Source organism: Panthera leo, chromosome D4, assembly GCF_018350215.1.
Source record: "Panthera leo isolate Ple1 chromosome D4, P.leo_Ple1_pat1.1, whole genome shotgun sequence".
NCBI lineage: Eukaryota > Metazoa > Chordata > Mammalia > Carnivora > Felidae > Panthera > Panthera leo.
In genome coordinates, this window is record NC_056691.1 from 40636530 (window position 1) to 40659757 (window position 23228).

Below are 23228 nucleotides of genomic sequence, written 5' to 3' on the forward strand. Positions count from 1 at the left end.
TTTTTTTAACGTTGATTTATTTTTGAGGGACAGAGTGTGAGCAGGGAGGGCCAGAGAGAGAGAGAGAAAGACACAGAATCTGAAGAGGCTGCAGGCTCTGAGCCGGCAGCACAGAGCCGGACGTGGGGCTCGAACTCACGGACCGCGAGATCATGACCCCAGCCGAAGTCGGAGCCTTAACCGACTGAGCCACCCAGGCACCCCAATTTGTTTTGTTTCTTAAATTCCACACGTGAGTGAAATCATATGGTGTTTGTCTTTCTCTGAGTGACTTGTTTTGCTCAGCATTGTAGCTGCGTCCATGTTGTTGCAAAGATCCATGTCCACTTTAAACACCAATGTCTGGGGCGCCTGGGTGGCTCAGTCGGTTAAGCGGCCGACTTCGGCTCAGGTCATGATCTCGCGGTCCGTGAGTTCGAGCCCCGCATTGGGCTCTGTGCTGACAGCCCAGAGCCTGGAGCCTGTTTCAGATTGTGTCTCCCTCTCGCTGACCCTCCCCTGTTCATGTTCTGTCTCAAAAATAAATAAAACGTTAAAAAAATGTTTTTTTTTAAATAAATAAACACCAATGTTTGTGAGCTTAACCTTTGAATTTGTTTTCAGGCAACTACTCTAAGAGTGAGGAAATTAGAAGAAAATATTGAAGCAGAAAGAGCAGCACATTTGGAGTCAAAATTTAATTCTGAAATTATTCAGGTAAAGCCTAAGCCAAAATTTTTTTGGTATGGATTTTATTAGGCAGGGAAAAGTGGGATTCTGTTCAGAGAGCTAAGGTGTGCGTTTAGGATGGGTAGCATATTGTTAAGGCACTCATTATCCTATTCGTATCAGGATATAGTTGAGGATGGTTTTTACTATATTAGAGGAGGGGTTGACACACTACAGCCCACAGGCTAAATCTCACCCTTTGCCTGTTCGAGGGAGGTTTTGTCTTGTCTGTGGGGCTTCTGTGCTGCAGTGGCAAGGGGGGGTGGTTGTGACAGAGACCTTATGGCCGGCAAAGTCCAAAATATTTACCCTCTGGCCTATTACAGAAAGATTTACTGATCAGAGTATTCTTTTTATCAACAACCATGGGTTGAATTTCTTTTTTGAAAACACTGAAAAAATAAGCACCTTGATTTATCGTGTGTATATCCTGTGCACATTACTTATCACTGTATTAAGAGCTGAAGGTGGGGCGCACCTGGGTGGCTCAGTCAGTTGAGAGTACAACTTTGGGTCAGGTCATGATCTCATGGTTCTGTGAATTTGAGCCTGGCGTCAGATTCCCTGCTGTCAGTGCAGAGCTTTGGATCCTCTTCCCCCCCCGCCTCTCTGCCCCTCCCCCATTTGTTCCCCCCCCCCCCCCAATAAATAAACGTAAAAAAAAAAAAAAACCCAAGGGATAAAGGTGAAAGAACTCCTTTTGGAACTTACATTTCATTACCAGAAATACTGTATATTTGTATCTATACCTGTACATCTATACAGATACACAGATAAATGTGTGGATAGAAATATCAAATACTAAAATACTACAGGGCATAATAAAGATTAAATGTGAGAGGGGAATTAATTGAAGGCATCCTAAAGGAAGGTGTCCTTTAGGTTTTAGAATGAGAAGGAATTTCTAAGAGAAGTGAAGGCATTCCAGCTGGGGGTTGGCAAACTACTGTGCATGGACCAAGTCTGGCCCATAGCTTGTTGTATATAAATCAAGTCTCACATAAAGTTCCAGAAATCTAAATTCCTTAATTTAATGTTTCTAAAGTGGACTCCATACCCAGTGTGGGGCTTGAACTCATGACCCTGAGATCAAGAGTTGTATGCTCTACCGACTGAGCCAGGTGCCCCTAAGTTCCTTAATATAATTTGGATTTTTTTTTAAGACATACACTTTCCCTTATATTAAATGTTAATTAATAAAACTTGCGAAGTTTTACCTTATTGTTTAAACATGTCTTAATATAGGGCGTAACTAAGCTCATAAGAAATTTATAATAAATTATTTTTTTACTTTTATCTTTAATGAAATGCCTCCTTTACCTGCAAAATTCTCAGGCCCATGTATTTGAGTGTTTGTATTTTAGGCAAACTTGTACAAGTTAAGCTTTTCTTTAAAAAAAAAAAAAAAAAGATTAAATCACCCAAAAATAAGCAATAAGGCTAAAGTTTTAAGTTATGAAAGAAGTACAATTCAGAAATTAAGTTTTTCATTGTAGTTATAATTTATACCTGGATGTATATATAGTTAATAGCTATAAAAATAATTATTACATGTATAGTTTTTACTCATATACATTAATATTTCATATTTAACCTAGGGTTTTGACTGTGAAAAAAAGCCAAAGTTTATATTTGAACCATACACATCTATAAATACCGACAAGTATTTTCAGTGAGGTATATCTAGTAAAATTCAGTTTCAGATTAGTTTAAAAGCAAATGAGACAAATGAGACTACTAAATAGTTGTAATGAATCACCATTTTATCATAAACTGTAGTTAAGTTTGTTTAGATGCTATATCATAAAAATGAGAAAGTAGAGTCAGAGAGTTGACTCAATTAGTAATTTGAAAACTACTTCTCTTTCAGTTGGATTGATTTGTCCTTTGTGATTGAGTGTGCTTATTTTCTGAAAGGAGATAGCAATGCAGATAGAAGAAAATGTTGTCCAGATTTATTATTTTACTTGTAAACATTGGATTTAGACAAAATAGCAGAGAAAAATAAAGTTTAGGGGCGCCTGGGTGGCTCAGTCAGTTAAGTCTCCGACTTTGGCTCAGGTCACGATCTTGGGGTTCATGAGTTCCAGCCCCGTGTCGGGTTCCATGCTGACAGCTCAGAGCCTGGAGCCTGCTTCATTCTGTGTCTCCCTTTCTCTTTGCCCCTCCCCTGCTCATGCTCTGTCTCTCTCAAAAATAAATAAACATAAAAAAAAAAATTGAAAAAAAAAAAAAAGAAAAAGAAAGTTTAAAAGACCGAATCTCAAAAATTACCAGGTTGTATCTCCATATCTATTCTATTTCCTTACGTTAGTGTAAGAATGTTTCAGTTATTCCAAAATATTTTTGGATAATTACAAATAATAATTCTGGTGATTATTTTTTGTATGGATTAGTTTAAGAACATTTTTATGTTGTCCTAGGCTTCATTTCTTGGTGACTTCATCTTTTTTACTTCAGATTGTCTTTTGCCGTCCCCATGAGGCTTGTTCAGAGCTTTTCTCTGATTTCATGGCCCTTTGTGCCTGTTTCTGTGACAGGAGCCACTTACATATTCTCGTGTGGTCTCTCCTCTCCTAAAGACTAGGAGCTCTTCAAGAACTAAGACTGTCTATTTTCATGATTATCATATAATACCTTGAGCACTAGGTCATTGCCTGGCACATATTAAGTGCTTAATAATATTTATTCAAACATTTATTAAACAAATATTATGTATTCATATGTGATATTAAGTATATATTGATATTAGATAAATATTATCTCATTAGATCTTTGTAGCAACTCTGTAGATAGTCTGTTTATGAGGATGATGATGATGATTTACTGTTTACAGGTGAGGAACCTCAGGTTTTTGGAGGTTTAGTAATATGCCAGAGGTCACCTAAGTTAATTTGTAGAGCTAGAATTTAAACGTGAGCTTTAGGATTCTGAAGCCGATTTTCTATCTAGTATAAAGCGTTTTCTATCACCCCCCTTTTTTTGAACTTAGCGTTCTAATTTTTGTTTTTAACTTAATTTTCTGAAGAAGGTAAAACATAGTTCAGAAATCAAAACAATATTAAATGGATGAGAACTCTTGCTTTCACTCCTGTGTCTCCCTTCAATCTACCCAATTGCCTCTTACTTATTCTTATTTTTTCCACTTGTTTACCCAAAATATAGACTTTATCTGGACTTTGCTTTATTGATATATGTTAACCCTACATAGAGAACCACATAGAGAACTTCCTTTTCAAAAACTCTTTTTTTTTTTTTTTGAGAGAGAGAGAGAGAGGGTGCAAGTGAACGAGGGGCAGAGAGAGAAGTGGGGCTCGCCCGAAGCAGGGCTCGAGCTCACCTGATGTGGGGCTCGAACTCATGAACTGGGAGATCATGACCTGAGCCGAAGCCAGATGCTTAACTGACTGAGCCACCCAGGTGCCCCTCAGAAGTTGTTTTGTAACTTTTTTTTTTTTTTTTTTTTACCGCTGCATATTCTTCTTTTATGGGAATATACTGCTTTGTTCCTCTGTTCTGCTGTCATTGTTTACATGGAATCCAGTTTTTAAAGTGTTTTATTATATAAAGTTTCAGGTATATGCAGAAGTAGAGAGAATTGAACAATGAGCTTCCTGTGTAGCCATCACTTCAAGATTTACCTCGGGCCAATCATGTTTTTTATTTATTGCCCCTGTCTACTCCCATCCCTATATCACTTTGAGGCAAATCCTAGATATCCCACATTTACAAATATTTTAGTCAAATAGTATTATTCGGTAATAAAAGTTTTACTTGTCAACAGTAAGAAACCTCTAGGAGTAAAACTTTATTGAGATTCTAACGATGTTAATGTAACGGTGTTTCTCTTAAGAGGGGAAGAATTCTTTGCTTTTGTTTTCAAAAACCACTCATTTTATTATGTTTCATACAAAGTTTTGAACGTGGATTTGTAGGTCGAAATTAGGCACTTTGATAAGGCATTTCCGTAGCACAGTTAACTATTCTTCCACTCTTCCTTCCATTAAACATGTTCAGAAAGGGAATACACTGTCTTTTGTTTATTTTCCTTTTTAAACCAAAGCAGAAAGGAAGAAGTTTAGGTAAATGATGATCTGCTACTGATAAATTACGCTGTTCAATTTGACTGACGCTAGCGTTTCCTTCCTTGCTTTAACTACTTCTCTGACATCTGGTAGTTACGGATTCGAGACCTTGAAGGAGCTTTGCAGGTCGAGAAGGCCAGCCAGGCAGAAGCTGTTGCTGACTTGGAAATGATCAAGAATGAATTCAAAGAAGTTGAAAGTGCATATGAGCGAGAAAAGCATAATGCACAAGAGAGCTTTGCAAAATTAAATTTGTAAGTCTTTTACTGTAAAATTCTTTAAGTGAATGTAAAGGGTTTATGAAACCTACATAAGTATGAATGTGTAGTATTTTAGATGTAGTTCTCATTGATGTCAGTGGTAGTTTACGGATAAAAGATTTCATAAAACAGATCTATACTTCTCTACTTTTTTGGATTTTGAAGTATCATGGCTATTCCAAGTGGTCTCAGAAATGCAATTTTTACCCTATAAAATAAATATGTTAATGTATTTTGTATTTACTGATGTAATACAGTATCTTTAAAGACCTTGATTTCTAGGCCACCTGCAAAGGGCTACGTGGAGATGGATAATGTTTGAGATTTTCTCAAACTACGGGCATAATAGCAGTAGGACTAATACCACTCTTTGTGGCTCGCATGCATTGTGGCTCACTTGGCGTCTAGCATTGCATGGTTTCATTTAATTTATATAACACCCCATGAGGTAGCTTCTCTTTTTATCCCTGTTTTACAGATGTGGAAATTGAGGCTTAATGAGGATGGGGACACACAACTAGTACGTGGCAGAGTCAGGATCTTTTTGATTCCTACTGATTTTAACCTTTATCAGTTCAAAAGCCTTTCATCTGGAATGTTCTGTAGGATGCTTTAAAAGTTCATAATTCTTTAATATGTTTCCAAAAAAAAGTTGATAGTAGATTTTTTAAAATATAATTTATTGACAGATTGGTTTCCCTACAACACCCAGTGCGCATCCCAACAAGTGCCCTCCTCAATGCCCATCACCACTTTCCCCTTGATAGTAGATGTTTTAAAGCATTTCTCCCCATAGGGTGAAATACATCCCACCATTGGTACATGACCTGATAATAGGTTGGTATATTAAAGTTGTGTATTTATTTTTAATGTTAGTTTGTATATGACAAATAGATCATGATTTTCCACTTACAGCAATGACATGAAGATTCCTCTTAAAATACTTCATTTGACATAAAAAATGAGTTAGAGAAAAGCATTATTAAATAGTAGTAATTATTACAGGTATAGCAAAATCATAAAGATGGCACTTGAAAGACTGACTTAAAAAACTGATGTTGAAAAAATTTAAAATTCTTTACCTGAGATTACTGTTATTGGTAATGCTTATAATATTTTAAACCAGTAATTCTGAACTGAAAGTTTTTGCTTCCTCTGGGATGACTTAGATGACCTTCTGTGAATGTTACTCTAAAGACTTATCCTCCTGTATTTCCTTTGAACCATTGCTTGAATCTGCACATTTATATATAAATACGTTTGAAGGGCCTTTATATAGAATATAGTGCAGACTTTTTAACTGTTGCTTTGAGATAATAATTAGAATCTGCAAGTGAAAGAAGCCAGACTGTACTCCCAACAAGTAAAGCTTTCACCAGTGAAATAATAGGCTACTTTGGGGAACTAGTGAGTTCTCTGTCTTGGGAGGTTCAAAACAGAAGGTAGAAGATTCTTTGTCATGGGTATTGAAGAAGAGAATCCTGCAAAAGTTGGACTAGTGGAATTTTAAAAGACCTGCTAACAATGAAGCTCCAATATTTTGTTATAAAGTAAACTCGGGGCGCCTGGGTGGCTCAGTCAGTTGAGCATCTGACTTCAGCTCAGGTCATGATCTCACGGCCTGTGAGTTCGAGCCCCATGTCGGGCTCTGTGCTGACAGCTCAGAGCCTGGAACTTGCTTCGGATTCTGTGTCTATCTCTCTCTCTACCCCTCCCCATGCTCATGCTCTGTCTTTCTCTCTGTCAAAAATAAATAAACATTAAAAAAAAGTTTTAAAGTAAACTCTGCCGACAATGTGGAGCTCACACTCAGGACCCTAAATCAAGAGTTGCATGGTCCACCAACTAACTGAGCCAGCCAGGTGCCCCAAGCTCCAGGATGTTAATCTATGTGCTTTTCTAATCATACCCCAAGCCAATTTTTTTCTTTAGGTTTGTTCTGCTATTATTTGTGTTTTGGTGCTTGAAAAATTTTACTCAAATTTTGTATTCCAACAAGCATCAACTAACAATTCTAAATATTAGTTACATATTCCAACTAAGCACCAGCTAACAATCCAAAATACTTTAACACAGTGTCCCTTATCCGTTCTTCGTCTCTATATAACTGTGCTATAATAATAAACAGTGAATATTAAATAGTAATTAAAGTCCACTACTCATTTCTGTGACTCCGTTCCTGTGACTTCTCTTCTCCATCGCATCTTCCTTTTCTTTGTATGTAAAGTGACAGCCTCTTCCGTTCCAATGATCTGTGGTACTACAGGGAATGATATGGCATGAGGAATGATTGGTTAAGCTATTTCATTTTCTATTTGTACTTCTGACTTGTCTTCAGAATCTTCTTTTTTTTTTTTAAATTTTAATGTTTATTTATTTCTTAGAGAGAGAGAGAAAGAGTGCAAGCAGGGGAGGGGCAGAGAGAGAGGGAGACACAGAATCCAAGGCAGGCTCCAGGCTCCAAACTGTCAGCATGGAGCCCTACGCGGGGCTCGAACTCACCAACCGCGAGAACATGACCTGAGCCGAAGTCGGTCACTAAACCGACTGAGCCATCCAGGTGCCCCCAGAATCTAATTTAAAAAATACTTTAAAATGTTTTAAAGTCATGAACTCTCACATATTGATTTTTCAAAGTAGCTCTAAGTTCGGGATCATGTATTTCAAAAGGAAACTTGGTAGATTTTAGGTCTTTAAGGTAAATAATACCTTAAAAATTTTTTTTAATGTTTATTTATTTTTGAGAGAGAGAGAGAGACAGAATGTGAGCAGGGGAGGGGCAGAGAGAGAGAGGGAGGCACAGAATCTGAAGCAGGCTCCAGGCTCCGAGCTGTCAGCACGGAGCCCAACTTGGGGGCTCGAACCCACGAACCGTGAGATCATGACCTGAGCCAAAGTTGGACGCTTAACTGACTGAGCCACTTAGGCACCCTGGTAAATGATACCTTTAGTTTACAACTTTGAGAGCAGGGAGTTTGGGGTAGGACATTTTTTTACCTGTTGGATAGAACTGATACAACAACTGGTGATAAAGATTTTGTAGAGAAAATGCTGCCTGAACTTTGCCTAAGGTTCTTAAGCTTCTTTTTTTTCCCGGGTAGGTCTAGGTCAGGAGAAAAATCTTGTGTGTGTATTTTGGATTTATGATTTTGGTCAACCATTTCATAACTGTGAACATTCCTGCATGAAATTATTTTAGGTGGGATATATATGTGTTTATATATATTTTACATACATATTGTAAAGATCTCAATGAAGAATTTGATACCAATAACAGGCTACTTTAAAAAAATATATATTATATATAGAATTTTAGATAGAATAGATCCCTCTTCTGTATTTCTATAATCAAATTTTCTTAGTTATAAATTTTTTTTTTTGCATCTATAAGTTGTAGTATGAAACTAAAGCTTTTAAATAATCTTTTCATTTTAGAGTTTTTTTTAATGCCAGGTCTTTATTAGCTGTGGTAACTGATTGCCTGGAATTGGTAGGGGGAAGGAGATCATGGTAACTTTACATCTAGTTTGAAATTAAATAAAAAATTTTTAATGTTTATATGTTTTTGGGAGAGAGAGTGAGATGGAGGGTCTGAAGTGGGCCCCCCGACACGGGGCTGAAACTCATGAACTCTGAGATCATGACTTGAACTGAAGCTGGATGCTTAACTGACTGAGCCACCCAGGCGCCCCTAAAGTTAAATTAAAATTAAAACAACACTGTTCAGGAAGAAATGGACAGGTTCCTAGAAATATATAAACTACCAAAACTGAAACAGGAAGAAATAGAAAATTTGAACAAACCTGTAACCAGTAAAGAAATTGAATTAGTAATCAAAAATCTCCCAAAAAACAAGAGGCCAGGGCTGGATGGCTTTCCAGGAGAAGTCTACCAAACATTTAAAAAAGAATTAACACCTATTCTTTTGAAGTTGTTCCAAAAAATAGAAATGGAAGGAAAACTTACAAACTCATTCTACGAGGCCAGCATTACCTTGATTCCAAAACCAGACAAATACCCCACTAAAAAGGGGAACTATAGACCAATTTCCCTGATGAACATAGATGCAAAAATTCTCAACAAGATACTAGCCAACCGGATTCAACAATATATTAAAAGAATTATTCACTAAAATCAAATAGGATTTATACCTGGGATACAGGGCTGGTTCAATATCCACACATCAGTCAATGTGATGCATCACATTAATAAAAGAAAGGACAAGAAGCACTTGACCGTCTCAATAGATGCAGAGAAAGCCTTTGACAAAATACAGCATCCTTTCTTGATAAAAACCCTCAAGAAAGTAGGTATAGAAGGATCATACCTTGAGATCATAAAAGCCATATATGAAAGACCCTCTGCTAATATCATCCTCAATGGGAAAAAACTGAGCTTTCCCCCTTAGGTCAGGAACACGACAGGGATGTCCACTCTTGCCACTGTTATTCAACATAGCACTGCAAGTCCTAGCCTCAGCAATCAGACAACAAAAAGAAATTAAAGGCATCCCAATTGGCCAAGAGGAGGTCAGACTTTCACTCTTTGCAGATGAGATGATACTCTATATGGAAAACCCAAAAGATTCCACCAAAAAAATGCTAGAACTGATCCATGAATTCAGCAAAGTTGCAGGACATGAAATCAATGCACAAAAACTGGTTGCATTTCTATACACTACTAATGAAGCAGCAGAAAGAGAAATCAAGGAATCGATCCCATTTACAATTGCACCAAAAATCATAAAATACCTAGGAATAAAGCTAACCAAAGAGGTGAAAAATCTATACACTGAAAACTATAAAAAGCTTATTAAAGAAATTGAAGACAACACAAAAAAATGGAAAAATATCCCATGCTCATGGACGGGAAGAACAAATCTTGTCAAAATGTTGATACTACCCAAAGCAATCTACATATTCAATGCAATCCCTATCAAAATAACACACATATTCTTCATAGAGCTAGAATAAACAATCATAAAATTTGTATGGAACTAGAAAGACCCCAAAGAACCAAAGCAATCCTGAAAAAGAAATCCATAGCTGGAGGCATCACAATTCTGGACTTCAAGATGTATTACAAAGCTGTCATCATCAAGACAGTATGGTACTGGAACAAAAACAGACACATAGATCAATGGAACAGAATAAGAGAACCCAGAAATGGACCCACAAACATATGGCCAACTAATCTTTGACGAAGCAGGAAAGAGTATCCGATGGAAAAAAGACAGTGTCTTCAGCAAATGGTGCTGGGAAAACTGGACAGCGACATGCAGAAGAATGAACCTGGACCACTTTCTTACACCATACACAAAAATACACTCAAAATGGATGAAAGACCTAAACGTAAGACAGGAAGCCATCAAAAACCTCGAGGAGAAAGCAGGCAAAAACCTCTTTGACCTCAGCCACAGAAACTTCTTACTCAACATGTCCCTGGAGGCAAGGGAAACAAAAACAAAAATGAACTATTGGGATCTCATGAAGATAAAAAGCTTCTGCACAGTGAAAGAAACAACCAGCAAAACTAAAAGACAATTGACAGAATGGGAGAAGATATTTGTAAATGACATACCAGATAAAGGGTTAGTATCCAAAATCTATAGAGAGCTTATCAAACTGAGCACCTCAAAAACAATCCAGTGAAGAAATGGGCAAAAGAAATGAATAGACATTTTTCCAAAGAAGACATCCAGATGGTTAACAGACACGTGAAAAAATGTTCCACATCACTCATCATCAGGGAAATACAAATCAAAACCACAATGAGATACCACCTCATACCAGTCAGAATGGCTAAAATTAACAACTCAGGCAATGACAGATGTTGGCAAGGATGGGGAGAAAGAGGAACCCTTTTGTACTGCTGGCCGTAATGCAAACTGCTGCAGCCACTCTGAAAAACAGTATGGAGGTTCCTCAAAAGTTAAAAATAGAACTACCCTACGACCCAGCAATTGCACTACTAGGTGTTTATCCAAAGGATACAGGAGTGCTGTTTCGAAAGGGCACATGCACCCCAATGTTTATAGCAGCACTATTGACAATAGCCAAAGTAAGGAAAGAGCCCAAATGTCCATTGACAGATGAATGGATAAAGAAGATGTGGTTATATACATACAGTGGAGTATTACTTGGAAGTCGAAAAGAGTGAAATCTTGCCTTTTGCAACAATGTGGATGGGACGAGAGTGTATTATGCTAAGCAAAATTAGTCAAAGACAAATATATGACTTCACTCATATGTGGAATTTAAGATATAAAACGGATGAACATAGGAAAGTGACACAAAAATATATAAAAACAGGGAGGGGGGCAAAACATAAGAGACTCTTAAATATAGAGAACAGGCTGAGAGTTGCTGGAGGGGTTTTGGGTGGAGGGATGGGCTAAATGGGCAAGGCGCATTAAGGAAGACACTTGCTGGGATGAGCATTGGATGTTATTTGTAGGGGATGAATCACTGAGTTCTACTCCTGAAATCATTATTGCACCATATGCTAACTAACTTGGATGAAAATTAAAAAAAAATTAATTAATTACCAAAAAACACTGTTCAAAGATATGATATTAGATGGACTGAATCTCAGTTTATCTATTTCATTACACTCAATATTTAGGAACTTCCTTATTTTTCTAAATATAACATCCAAAAGTATAAAAATAACAAAAGTATTAAAATTTATTAGCAGAATTATTACTTACATGGTGGATAAAAGACCAAAGATGGTTTTTTGTTAAAATAGTCTGTGGTGAAGTTCTTAGCTCAGCTCTTTTATTTTTATTTGTATTTTTTTTAGATTTTTAAAAAATGTTTATTTTGAGAGAGAGTGTGTGAGCAGGGAATGGCAGAGAGAGAGGGAGAGAGAGAATCTCCTCCAGGCTCTGTGCTGTCAGCACAGAGGCCGAGATGGGGCTTGATGTCACAAACTGTGAGATTACAACCTGAGCCGAAATCAAGAGTCAGAAGCCTAACTGACTGCCACCCCAGCACCACTTAACTGAGCTCTTTAAAAAAATAATAGCCTGGGAATCTAGTAGGAAAGAAAGCATCTTAACTATAGGTTTCCTTCCTCTCCCTTCTCTTTCTTGCCTAAATCCTTCACCTGCCAAGTCCTAGTCCTTCTTCGGAATTCAAAGAGATGGGGCTCCCTTCATTATACCCCCGCCCAACTCATTGCCCTTGGTGGGGCTTTTCAAGAAGCCCAGGAACCGATGATTTCTTGGGTTGTGCATTACATTGCTGACAGTGAGGAGTGTCCCCCATTTCAGTGGACCTAGTTTGAACATGAACTCAGTCCCAAATGACAGAGGCATTTAATTTTATATTTGCTGAGTAATAATAACTTTTAACTGAAACTGTGATTTTGTCAAAATCTTGTATGTAGTCTGAAAAGTAAAATAGTACTTCAAGGTCAGCAGTTTCATACCCCTTGCTCTCTACTACCAGTTTCCACTCCTTTGAAGCAACTGTTTTTAATTCTTCAATAAAATTTTTTTTAATCTTTTTATTTATTTTTGAGAGAGAGAGAGAGAGAGAGAGAGAGGGAGAGAGACAGTGTGCAAGCAGTGGAGGGGCAGAGAGAGAAGGAGGCACAGAATCCAAAGCAGGCTCCAGGCTCTGAGCTGTCAGCACAGAGCCCAACACGGGGCTCGAACTCACAAGCTGTGAGATCATGACCTGAGCCGAAGTCAGACGCTCAACCGACTGAGCCACCCAGGTGCCCCATACTGCTTTTAATTCTTATTGCTGTTTCTTCTGATATAACCTCATATTTCTGAATAACATGCATATCCTGCCATGTTTTCAATTTCCACCTTTACAGATGGTCTGTTGGCTCCCACTTACTTATCTCCATTGTACTCCTTCTCCCACACAGCACACTTATTCCTTCCCTCCTCTCATCCTTACTGTGGGGTTATATTTTGGGGTATTTTTTTTTCTGTAACTTTTTTTTTGGTAACTCATCTTTATTTCTCTTCATAGGACAATTTATGATATTCTTTGTTGTTTATTGTCTTTCCTCTTACATGGATGGGAACTTTGTTTTGTTCATTGCTGTCTCCCAATGCCTAGAATAGTGCCTGGCACTTAAGAGCTGCTAAGTAAAGATTTGCTCAATTATCAAATGAAGGAATAGTTAGTAATTGCCTCATTTTAAATTGGATTAGTTTATATGCCCCAATTACTGAATTACTCTTAAATTACTCTCTAACAGGACTGAAAATCTCTCATTATGTTCCTACACCTCAGCAATTCTATTGTTTTAAGTTTCTTGTAGGAGACATCCATTCTGGACTCTTCTCTCCACCTTCTCCATTCTGAACAAATTATTTTTTAGGCTCCCTGGCACTGTCATCCCTTTCACCAGAATAGATCCCATACTAGGTCACAAATCAAGCCTCAGCAAGTACAAAAAAGATTGAAATCATACCATTGCATATTTTCCAACCACAACTCTATGAAACTTGAAGCCAACCACAAGAAGAAATCTGGAAAGACCACAAATACATTCATCCTACTAAAGGATGAATGGATCAACCAGGAAATTAAAGAAGAAATAAGAAAATACATGGAAACAAATGAAAATGAAAACACAGTGGTCCAAAACCTTTGGGATGCAGCAAAAGTGGTCCTAAGACAGAAGTGTGTAGCAAGACAGGTCTGCCTCAAGAAGCCAGAAAAATCTCAAACAAACAACCTAACCTTACACCTAAACGGGCTGGAGAAAGAACAACAAATGAAGCCTACAGCCAGCAGATGAAGGCAAATAATGACGATAGGGCAGAAATAAATGATACAGAAATGAAAAAAAAAAAACCAAAAACCCAGTAGAACAGATCAATGAAACCAGGAGCTGGTTCTTTCAAAAAATTAAGAAAATTGATAACCCCGAGCTAAACTTATCAAAAAGAAAAGATAAAGGACCCAAACAAATAGAATCACAAATGAGAAAAAAGAAATCAACAATCAATATGACAGAAATACAAACAATTACAAGAGAATATTATGAAAAATTATATGCCAACAAACTGGACAATTTTGAAGAAATGAATAAATGTCTAGAAACATATAAACTACCAAAACTGAAACAGGAAGAAATAGAAAAATTGAACAGACTGATGACCAGCAAAGAAATTGAATCGGTAATCAAAAATCTTCTAGCAAACAAAAGTCCAGGGCATGATGGCTCCACAGGGGAATTCTGTCAAACATTTATGTATTTATTTATTTATTTTAAAATTTTATTTATTTATTTAGAGAGATTGAGGGAGAGAGAGGGCAGAGGAGGGGCAGAGAGAGAGAATCCCAAGCAGGCTCCTCACTGTCAGTGTGGAGCCTGACATGGGGCTCGAACTCATGAACTGTGAGATCATGACCTGAGCCAAAGTCAGGAGCTGGTTGCTCAGTTGTCTGAGCCAAACTCAATTGCCTGTCTACCAGACTTTATTTATTTATTTAAGTTTATTTATTTTGAGAGAGGGAGCGAAACAGAGAGAGAGCGAACGTGCGTGCACAAGTCGGGGAGGGGCAGAGAGAGAGGGAGAGACAGAATCCCAAGGAGGCTGTGCACTAACAGCGCGGAGCCTGATGCGGGGCTCAAACTCACACTGCAAGATCATGACCTGAGCCGAGATGAAGAGTTGGACGCTTAACCGACTGCGCCACCCAGGCGCCCCTCTATCAAACATTCAAAGAAGACTTAATACCTATTCTTCTCAAACTATTCCAAAAAATAGAAATGGAAGGAAAACTTCCAAACTTATTCTATGAGGTCAGCATTACTCTGATTCCAAAAGCAGACAAAGACTCCACTAAAAAAGAGAACTACAGGCCAATATCAGCGATGAATATGGGCATAAAAATTCTCAACAAAATACTCGCAAATTGAATCCAACAGTACATTAAAAAAATCATTTGCCACGATCAAGTGGGATTTATACCTGGGCTGCAGGGGTGGTTCAATATTTGCAAATCAATTAACATGATACACCACATTAATGAAAGAGAGGATAAGAACCATAAGAACCTCTGAATAGATGCAGAAAAAGCATTTGACAAAGTATAACATCCATTCTTGATAAAAACCCTCAACAAAGTAGGTTTTTAAAAATTTTTTTTAATGTTTATTTATTTTTGAGGTGGGGGGTGCAGTGAGAGAGGGAGGCACAGAATCTGAAGCGGGCTCCAGGCTCTGAGCTGTCAGCATGACCTGAGCCGAAGTCAGATGCTTAACTGATTGAGCCACCCACGTGCCCCAACCCTCAAAAAGTAGGTTTTGAGGGAATATACCTCAATGTAATAGAAGCCATATATAGCATACCCACAACTAATATCATTCTCAGTGGGGAAACAGCTGAGAGCTTTTCCTCCATGGTTAAGGACAAGATAGGGAGGGGGCACCTGGGTGGCTCAGTCAGCTAAGCGTCTGACTTTGGCTCAGGTCATGATCTCACGGTTCATGAGTTCAAGCCCCGTGTCTGGCTCTGTGCTGATAGCTCAGAGCCTGAAGCCTGCTTCAGATTCTTTGTCTCTCTCTCTCTCTTTCTGCCCCTCCCCCACCCATGCTCACTCTCTCTCTCTGTCTCTGGCTCTCTCTCAAAAATAAATAAAACACTAAAAAATAAAAAAAAATAATACAAAAAGAACAAGGTAGTGAGGTCCACTTTCACCAGTTATTTAACATAGTACTGGAAGTCTTAGCCTAAGCAATCAGACACCAAAAAAGAAATAAAAGTCATCCAAATTGGCAAGGAAAAAGTTAAACTTTCACTATTTTCAGATGACATGATACTCTATGCAGAAAACCCAAGGACTCCGCCAAAAAATTGCTAGAACTGATGCACAAATTCAGTAAAGTTGCAGGATATAATATCAACAACATACAGAAATCTGTTGCATTTCTATACTCCAATAATGAAACAGCAGAAAGAGAAATAAAGAAATTGATCCCATTTACAACCTCACCAAAAATCATAAGATACTTAGGATTAAACCTAACTGAAGAGGTAAAAGATCTGTACTCTGAAAACTGTAAAATACTGATGAAGGAAATTGAAGATGACACAAAAAAATGGAAAAACATTTCATGCTTGTGGATGGGAAGAACAAATATTGTTAAAATGTCTATACTACCCAAAACAATCGACACATTTAATGCAATCCCTATCAAAATACCACTAGCATTTTTCACAGGGCTAGAATAAACAATCCTAAAATTTGTATGTAACTATGAAAGACTCTGAATAGCCAAAGCAGTCTTGAAAAAGAAAAGCAAAGCTGGAAGCATCAATTTCAGACTGATATTACAAAGCTATAGCAATCAAGACAGTATGGTACCGGCACAAAAACAAACACATAGATCAACGGAACAGAATAGAAAGTCCAGAAATGGAACCACAACTATATGGTCAACCAATCTTCGACAAAGCGGGAAAGAATATCCAATGAAAAAAAGACAGTCTCTTCAACAAATGGTGTTGGGTAAAGTGGACAGCAACTTGCAAAAGAATGAAACTGGACCACTTTCTTATACCATACACAAAAATAAATTCAAAATGGATGAAAGACCTAAATGTGAGACAGGAAATCATCAAAATCCTAGGGGAGAACACAGGCTTCTTTGACATCATCTGTAATAACTTCTTACTAGATAGGTCTTCTGAGGCAAGGGAAACAAAAGCAAAAATAAACTATTGGGACTTCACCAAGGTAAACATGTTGTACAAAGTGACGGAAACAATCAACAAAACCAAAAGACAACCTTTGTAATGGGAGAAGATATTTGTAAATGACTTCTCTGATAAAGAGTTAGTATCAAAATCCATAAAGAACATATCATGCTCAACACCCAATAAACAAATAATCCCAAATGGGCAGAAGATATGAATGGATATTTTTCCAAAGAAAACATCGAAATGGCTAACTGACACATGAAAAGATGCTCAACATCACTCATTATCAGGGAAATACAAATCAAAACCATGATGAGATACCACCTCACACCTGGCAGAATGGCTAAAATTAGCAACATAAGAAACAATAGGTGTTGCCAAGGATGCAGAGAAAGGGGAACCCTCTTGCACTGTTGCTGGGAATGCAAATTGATGCAGCCACTCTGGAAAACAGTATGGAGGATACTCAGAAAGTTAAAAGTAGAATTACCCTATGATCCAGCAATTGCACTACTAGGTATTTACTCAAAGTATACAAAAATCCTGATTCGAAGGGGTTCCAGCACCACAGTTTTTACAGCAGCACTATCAACAATAGCCAAATTATGGAAAGAGCCCAAATGTCCATTGACTGATGAATGGATAAAGAAGAGGTGCTGTATATGTGTGTGTATTTACACACACAAACACATACATAGTGGGGTATTACTCAGCCATCAAAAAGAATGAAATCTTGCCATTTGCAATGATGTGGATGGAGCTAGAGAGTATTATGCTAAGTGAAATAAGTCTGAGAAAAACAAATACCATATGATTTCACTCATATGTGGGATTTAAGAAACAAAACATGAACATAAAAAAAGAGAAGAGGGGAAAAAAAGACAGAGGCAAACCAAGAAACAGACTTGTAACTATAGAGAACAAACTGAAGGCTGCTAGAGGGAGGTGGGTGGAAGATGGGCTAAATGGGTGATGGGTATTAAGGAGGGCACTTGTGCTGAGCACCGGGTGTTGTGTTTGTAAGTGATGAATCACTATATCCTACACCTGAAACTAATATTGCACTGTATGTTAACTAACGAGAATTTAAATACAAACTTGAAAAAGAAAGAAAAGCAAAGAATTCTATGTGTTTCAATCGTGAATATGAATGTGTTTTGAGGATTCTTTCTTTTGGATTTTCTATGCCATCACACTAAGTTCCACTTGCAAGGACATTCACGAATAAAGCATTTGTTCCATTTGCAGTGTTGTATTTTAATCTGAAAATTGTTTGATAGAACTGTTTTCTGTCTTGAGGCAGTTTCTGAGCTAACTGAACTGTGGTGTGTGGGTTTTGTTCATCAAAGATAATGGTGAGACCAAATCAACGCTAACCAAATCGATTTTGCTTATAACCTTGGGCATAGTAAAATACCTGCTAACAAAGGGGCAAGGTATTATTCCTTTAAAGTCTTTCATTTAAGAATATGCAATCCTTTCTGTTCGGAAAAATGAGAGGTGGCCTTTAAAAGCCTTTGGCACAAACACATGATAGATAATACATCTGCCAGTCATGTTAAAGCTATGTAATAGGACTTGATAAAACCATATTTGAAAAATCTGCTCTGACACTTTAACTTTTCAGATTAGAAAGAGAGTATTTCTCCAAAAACAAGAAACTAAATGAAGAGATCGAGGAACAGAAGAAAGCAATTATAGACCTTTCAAAGAGACTCCAGTATAATGAAAAAAGTTACAGTGAATTACAGGAAGAACTTGTAATGGTAAGGATAAAAAAGAAAACCCTATGGCAATTACTTTATTGGGTCAAATCTGATGTTTAACAGGTTTTTTCCCCTCACTACATGCCATGAGATAATAGTATGAAAGTAATTTTAGTGACATTGATATAAAATTTTGAAACCAGAGATGCTGATTACAACAAAGATATATTTAAGAATCATCTCTTCTTTAGAAAAATTGGGAAAACTAGTCAAATTAGTGAAAACTGAATTGTAGAATATTTTAGAATTTATTCAGGGGTTTACCTTTTTCTTGCTTTTTTTTTTTTTTTCGGTGCATAGAACAATGATACCAAGATGAGAGGGGGTCAGGGTTTATAATCAATAGATCTAATGATTTCAAAGACTCCCTTTTGTAGTCATTTTGTACCTGATCATTTTGTTTCCATTCCCCAATAATCAAGCTTTCACACCATCACATTTGTCTTCCTAAGATATTGATCTGATCTTGTCACCCTCACTTTATTAAAAAACCATCAATGTCTGCTTGTTGTTTTCAGAATGAAGTTCAGCTTCTTGTCATACAATCTAAGGCCCTGGCTTTGTGACTCCGTGTTAACTCTTTCAGCTTCTTCTCTTTCCATTAGCCCTCTTACCTTGCTTCAGCCACATTAGCGTGCTCTTGGCTTCCTAAACACATTGTATATTTTTGTATCTTCCTGCTTTTTAAGGCTGTTCATTTTTTGGACCCACATTGACTGAACTGCTCCTTTTTTTTCTCTTTAGTAAACTCCTGTGTATCCTGTAATGCCCTATTTTTTTTTTTTTTCCTTTAGTAAACTCCTATGTAACCTGTAATGCCCTATTTTTTTTCCCTTTAGTAAACTCCTATGTATCCTGTAATGCCCTGTTCTGACATCTTGCAATCTGTGATGCCTTCCATGATTCCATCTTTCCCCACTCTCCCATCCTACTAGTCAGAATTTTTCCTTTTCCCAACTTTGTGTTTCCTTAGTACTTAGTTTAGTATCTTCACCACAGTTTAGCATAACACTCACCCAAATCTGGTACGTGTATCTCTCCCATGAGATTGTGAATGCATTGAGGTTAACAATTCATTTCACATACCAAGATTCCACCATAGTGTGTGCTTCCATAAACATTTATTGGATGCATCTATTTGGCTGATGCAGCACACTACTATTCTGCATTTGCTGGGAAGCCCAAGGGCATAAAATCTAGAGTGATACCTTGTTTCTTCTTTGTCTTGTCCCCACATGTATACCTTCTGCAGATACTGGCTACTTCACTTTAAACTCTTAGTGATATCCGTTATTGAAGAAAATGAATGTTTTTTTTTTCCCCGTGTCAAAAAAGATGGAGACTCTGGGTTATATTAAGAAGTAGTGGCCTAATCAGTGCTGTTCAGATAGAAAGGTAGTATTGGGATAAAATTTATACTCTGTCACTTTCAAATTATTTAATGTTTTGTACAGTCTTCATTCAACCCAAGATATTCAATGTGTTCTGATTCAGGGACTGATATTATTTTTTTGCTGTTTGGTTAAATTAGTAGTTTGAGTACTTTGGATGTGGATTTTAGATAAGTTTAGAGCTCTCTGTGTAGCATACTTTACTGTCTGTTCACTCTTATGTGCTACCCTAAATTTCATGGGCTATCCTCCCTCTTAGCTCCTGGTTCAGGAGGTGAATCAGTGGTGGAGAAAAACATGTGAGAGCCATCGAGCTGAGTCATGGATTTGGTCTTCTTGCTTAGGGACCCTGTTTTCAGTAGTTTGGAAAGTTAGCCAGTTATGACTAAGAATGTAACAGGGAAGATAGTCACAACATAAGTTGCATGAATTTTCCTAATTTAGCCTTCTAGCACTCCAGTGACAAGGTGCAAAATAAAAGCAGCCTGGGTTTTTCACCATAGAGGATACTAGTGCTTTGTGATTAAAAAATTTTACTTGGGGGGTGCCTGGGTGGCTCAGTCGGTTAAGCGCCAACTTCAGCTTAGGTTGTGATCTCATGGCTCGTGAGTTTGAGCCCCACATCGGGCTCTGTGCTGACAGCTCAGAGCCTGGAGCTTGTTTCAGATTGTGTCTCCCTCTCTCTCTCTCTTTGACCCTTCCTTTGCTTTGTTTCTGTCTCTGTCTCTTTCTCTCAAAAATAAATAAACATAAAAGAATTAAAAAATATTAAAATTTTTTTACTTGGTGCCAACAAGTTTTTATTTTTCAGCTTTGCAGTGTGGCACATGATCTGAAGTAAGGCACGTTGCAGCCTTGTTTGGGTCTGCTTGCTTGTTTGGGTCTCATCCTGTAAAGCACTATTGTTCTGATCATAGCGTGAAAGATTGCAGGCTGATTGTTTCTTCAAAGCTTAATGGATTACTAAATGTTGTTGCTCTGTGAATTATAGTCCTTGCTGCAGAGCTTATGGGATGTTCAGAAAACTTATTCAGGTTGTACCTAAGTGATCTCCAGTTTATATGGTTCAACCTGACTATTCGTACTTTCCTCTTTTCTCATTTCTCTTAAATCCATAGCTTTGTGTCATATTTTTCTTCCATCTTTCTGTTTCTTTTGCTCCTCTTTTTGCTTTTCTTTCCCTTCCTCGTAATGAGCTTTCTGACTTGTTCTGTTTTCTGATTAGAACTATTGTTCTCGGGGTGCCTGGGTGGCTCAGTGGATTAAGTGTCCGACTTTGGCTCAGGTCATGATCTTGCGATCAGTGAGTTCGAGCCCCATGTCAGGCTCTATGCTAACAGCTCAGAGCCTGGAGCCTGTTTCAGATTCTGTCTCTCCCTCTCTCTCTGACCCTCCCCCGTTCATGCTCTGTCTCTACCTGCCTCAAAAATAAACATTAAAAAAATTTTTTTTAAAAAAAGAAAAAAAAAAGAACTATTGTTCTCTCTTTACCTGGCCATAATATGAAATTCAAAAATTATTTAATGAAAAAAAAGTTTTTTAAATCAGTCTGCTTTTATTATTTATTTTTAAAATTAAATTAAATTAATTAATTTATTTGTAATTTAACTTTATTTTTTATTTTTTAAAATTTACATCCAAGTTAGTTAGCACATAGTGCAACAATGATTTCAGGAGTAGATTCCTTAAATGCCCCTTACCCATTTAGCCCATCCCCCCTCCCACAACCCCTCCAGCAACCCTCAGTTTGTTCTCCATATTTATGAGTCTCTTCTATTTTGTCCCCCTCCCTGTTTTTATATTATTTTTGTTTCCCTTCCCTTATGTTCATCTGTTTTGTCTCTTAAAGTCCGCAGATGAGTGAAGTCATATGATTTTTGTCTTTCTCTGACTAATTTCACTTAGCATAGTACCCTCTAGTTCCATACACGTAGTTGCAAATGGCAAGATTTCATTCTTTTTGATTGCCGAGTAATACTCCATTGTATATATAAACCACATCTTCTTTATCCATTCATCCATCAGTGGACATTTGGGCTCTTTCCAGAGTTTGGCTATTGTTGGTAGTGCTGCTATAAACATTGGGGTGCCTGTGTCCCTTCAAAACAGCACACCTGTATCCCTTGGATAAATACCTAGTAGTGCAATTCCTGGGTCATAAGGTAGTTCTATTTTTAATTTTTTGAGGAACCTCCATACTGTTTTCCAGAGTGGCTGCACCAGTTTGCCTTCCCACCAGCAGTGCAAAAGAGATCCTCTTTCTCCACAACATCTGTTGTTGTCTGAGTTGTTAATGTTAGACATTCTGACAGGTGTGAGGTGGTATCTCATGGTGGTTTTGATTTGTATTTCCCTGCTGATGAGTGATGTGGAGCATTTTTTCATGTGTCTGTTAGCCATCTGGATGTCTTCTTTGGAGAAGTGTCTATTCATGTCTTTTGCCCATTTCTTCACTGGATTATTTGTTTTTTGGCTGTTGAGTTTGATAAGTTTTTTATAGATTTTGGATGCTAACCCTTTATCTGATATGTCATTTGCAAATATCTTCTCCCATTCCATTGGTTGCCTTTTAGTTTTGCTGATTGTATCCTTTGCTGTGCAGAAGCTTTTTATTTTGATGAGGTCCCAATAGTTCATTTTTGATTCTGTTTCCCTTGCCTCCAGAGACATGTTGAGTAACAAGTTGCTGCGGCAGAGGTGAAAGAGGTTTTTGTCTGCTTTCTCCTCAAGGCTTTTGATGGCTTCCTGTCTTATATTTAGGTCTTTTATCCATTTTGAGTTTATTTTTGTGTATGGCGTAAGAAAATGGTCCAGGTTCATTTTTCTGCGTGTTGCTGTCCAGTTTTCCCAACATCACTTGCTGAAAAGACTATCCTTATTCCGTTGGATATTCTTTCCTGCTTTGTCAAAGATTAGTTGGCCATATGTTTGTGGGTCCATTTCTGGGCTCTCTATTCTGTTCCATTGATTTGAGTGTCTGTTTTTGTGCCATAATGAATATTTATTTAATTAAAATACTGTTCCTTTACATAGTAAGTGCAGTGTTTTTCTTTTTATAAAAAATTCATCTATCACGTTTCCTTAATATATTTTTCTTGTATATATTCCTTTATTATTATTTTTTTTGCTAATAGATTAGTGGCCTTTGGAGTGGGGGGGCAAGAGTTTAAAAATTTTTTCTCTTGGGGGCGCCTGAGTGTCTCAGTTAAGCATTTGACTCTTGATTTCAGCTCAGGTCAAGATCTCCCAGTCATGGGATCAGGCCCCACATCGGGCTCTGTGCTGTCAGACTGGAACCTGCTTGGGTTTCTCTCTCCCTCTCTCTTTGCCTCTTCCCC

The 23228-nt window shown here is 37.5% G+C and overlaps 1 protein-coding gene across 8 annotated transcripts in view; it reads left to right on the forward strand.

Moving 5' to 3' along the window:
• Window positions 1–23228, forward strand: part of CCDC171 (coiled-coil domain containing 171) — a 302971-nt gene that overhangs the window by 61587 nt on the left and 218156 nt on the right. For all 8 annotated transcript variants that reach the window (XM_042913069.1, XM_042913067.1, XM_042913074.1 and 5 more), the window contains 3 exons: window positions 604–696; window positions 4887–5047; window positions 18361–18499. In XM_042913069.1, the coding sequence (XP_042769003.1) occupies window positions 604–696; window positions 4887–5047; window positions 18361–18499 (393 nt within the window). The remainder of the gene's footprint in view (window positions 1–603; window positions 697–4886; window positions 5048–18360; window positions 18500–23228) is intronic.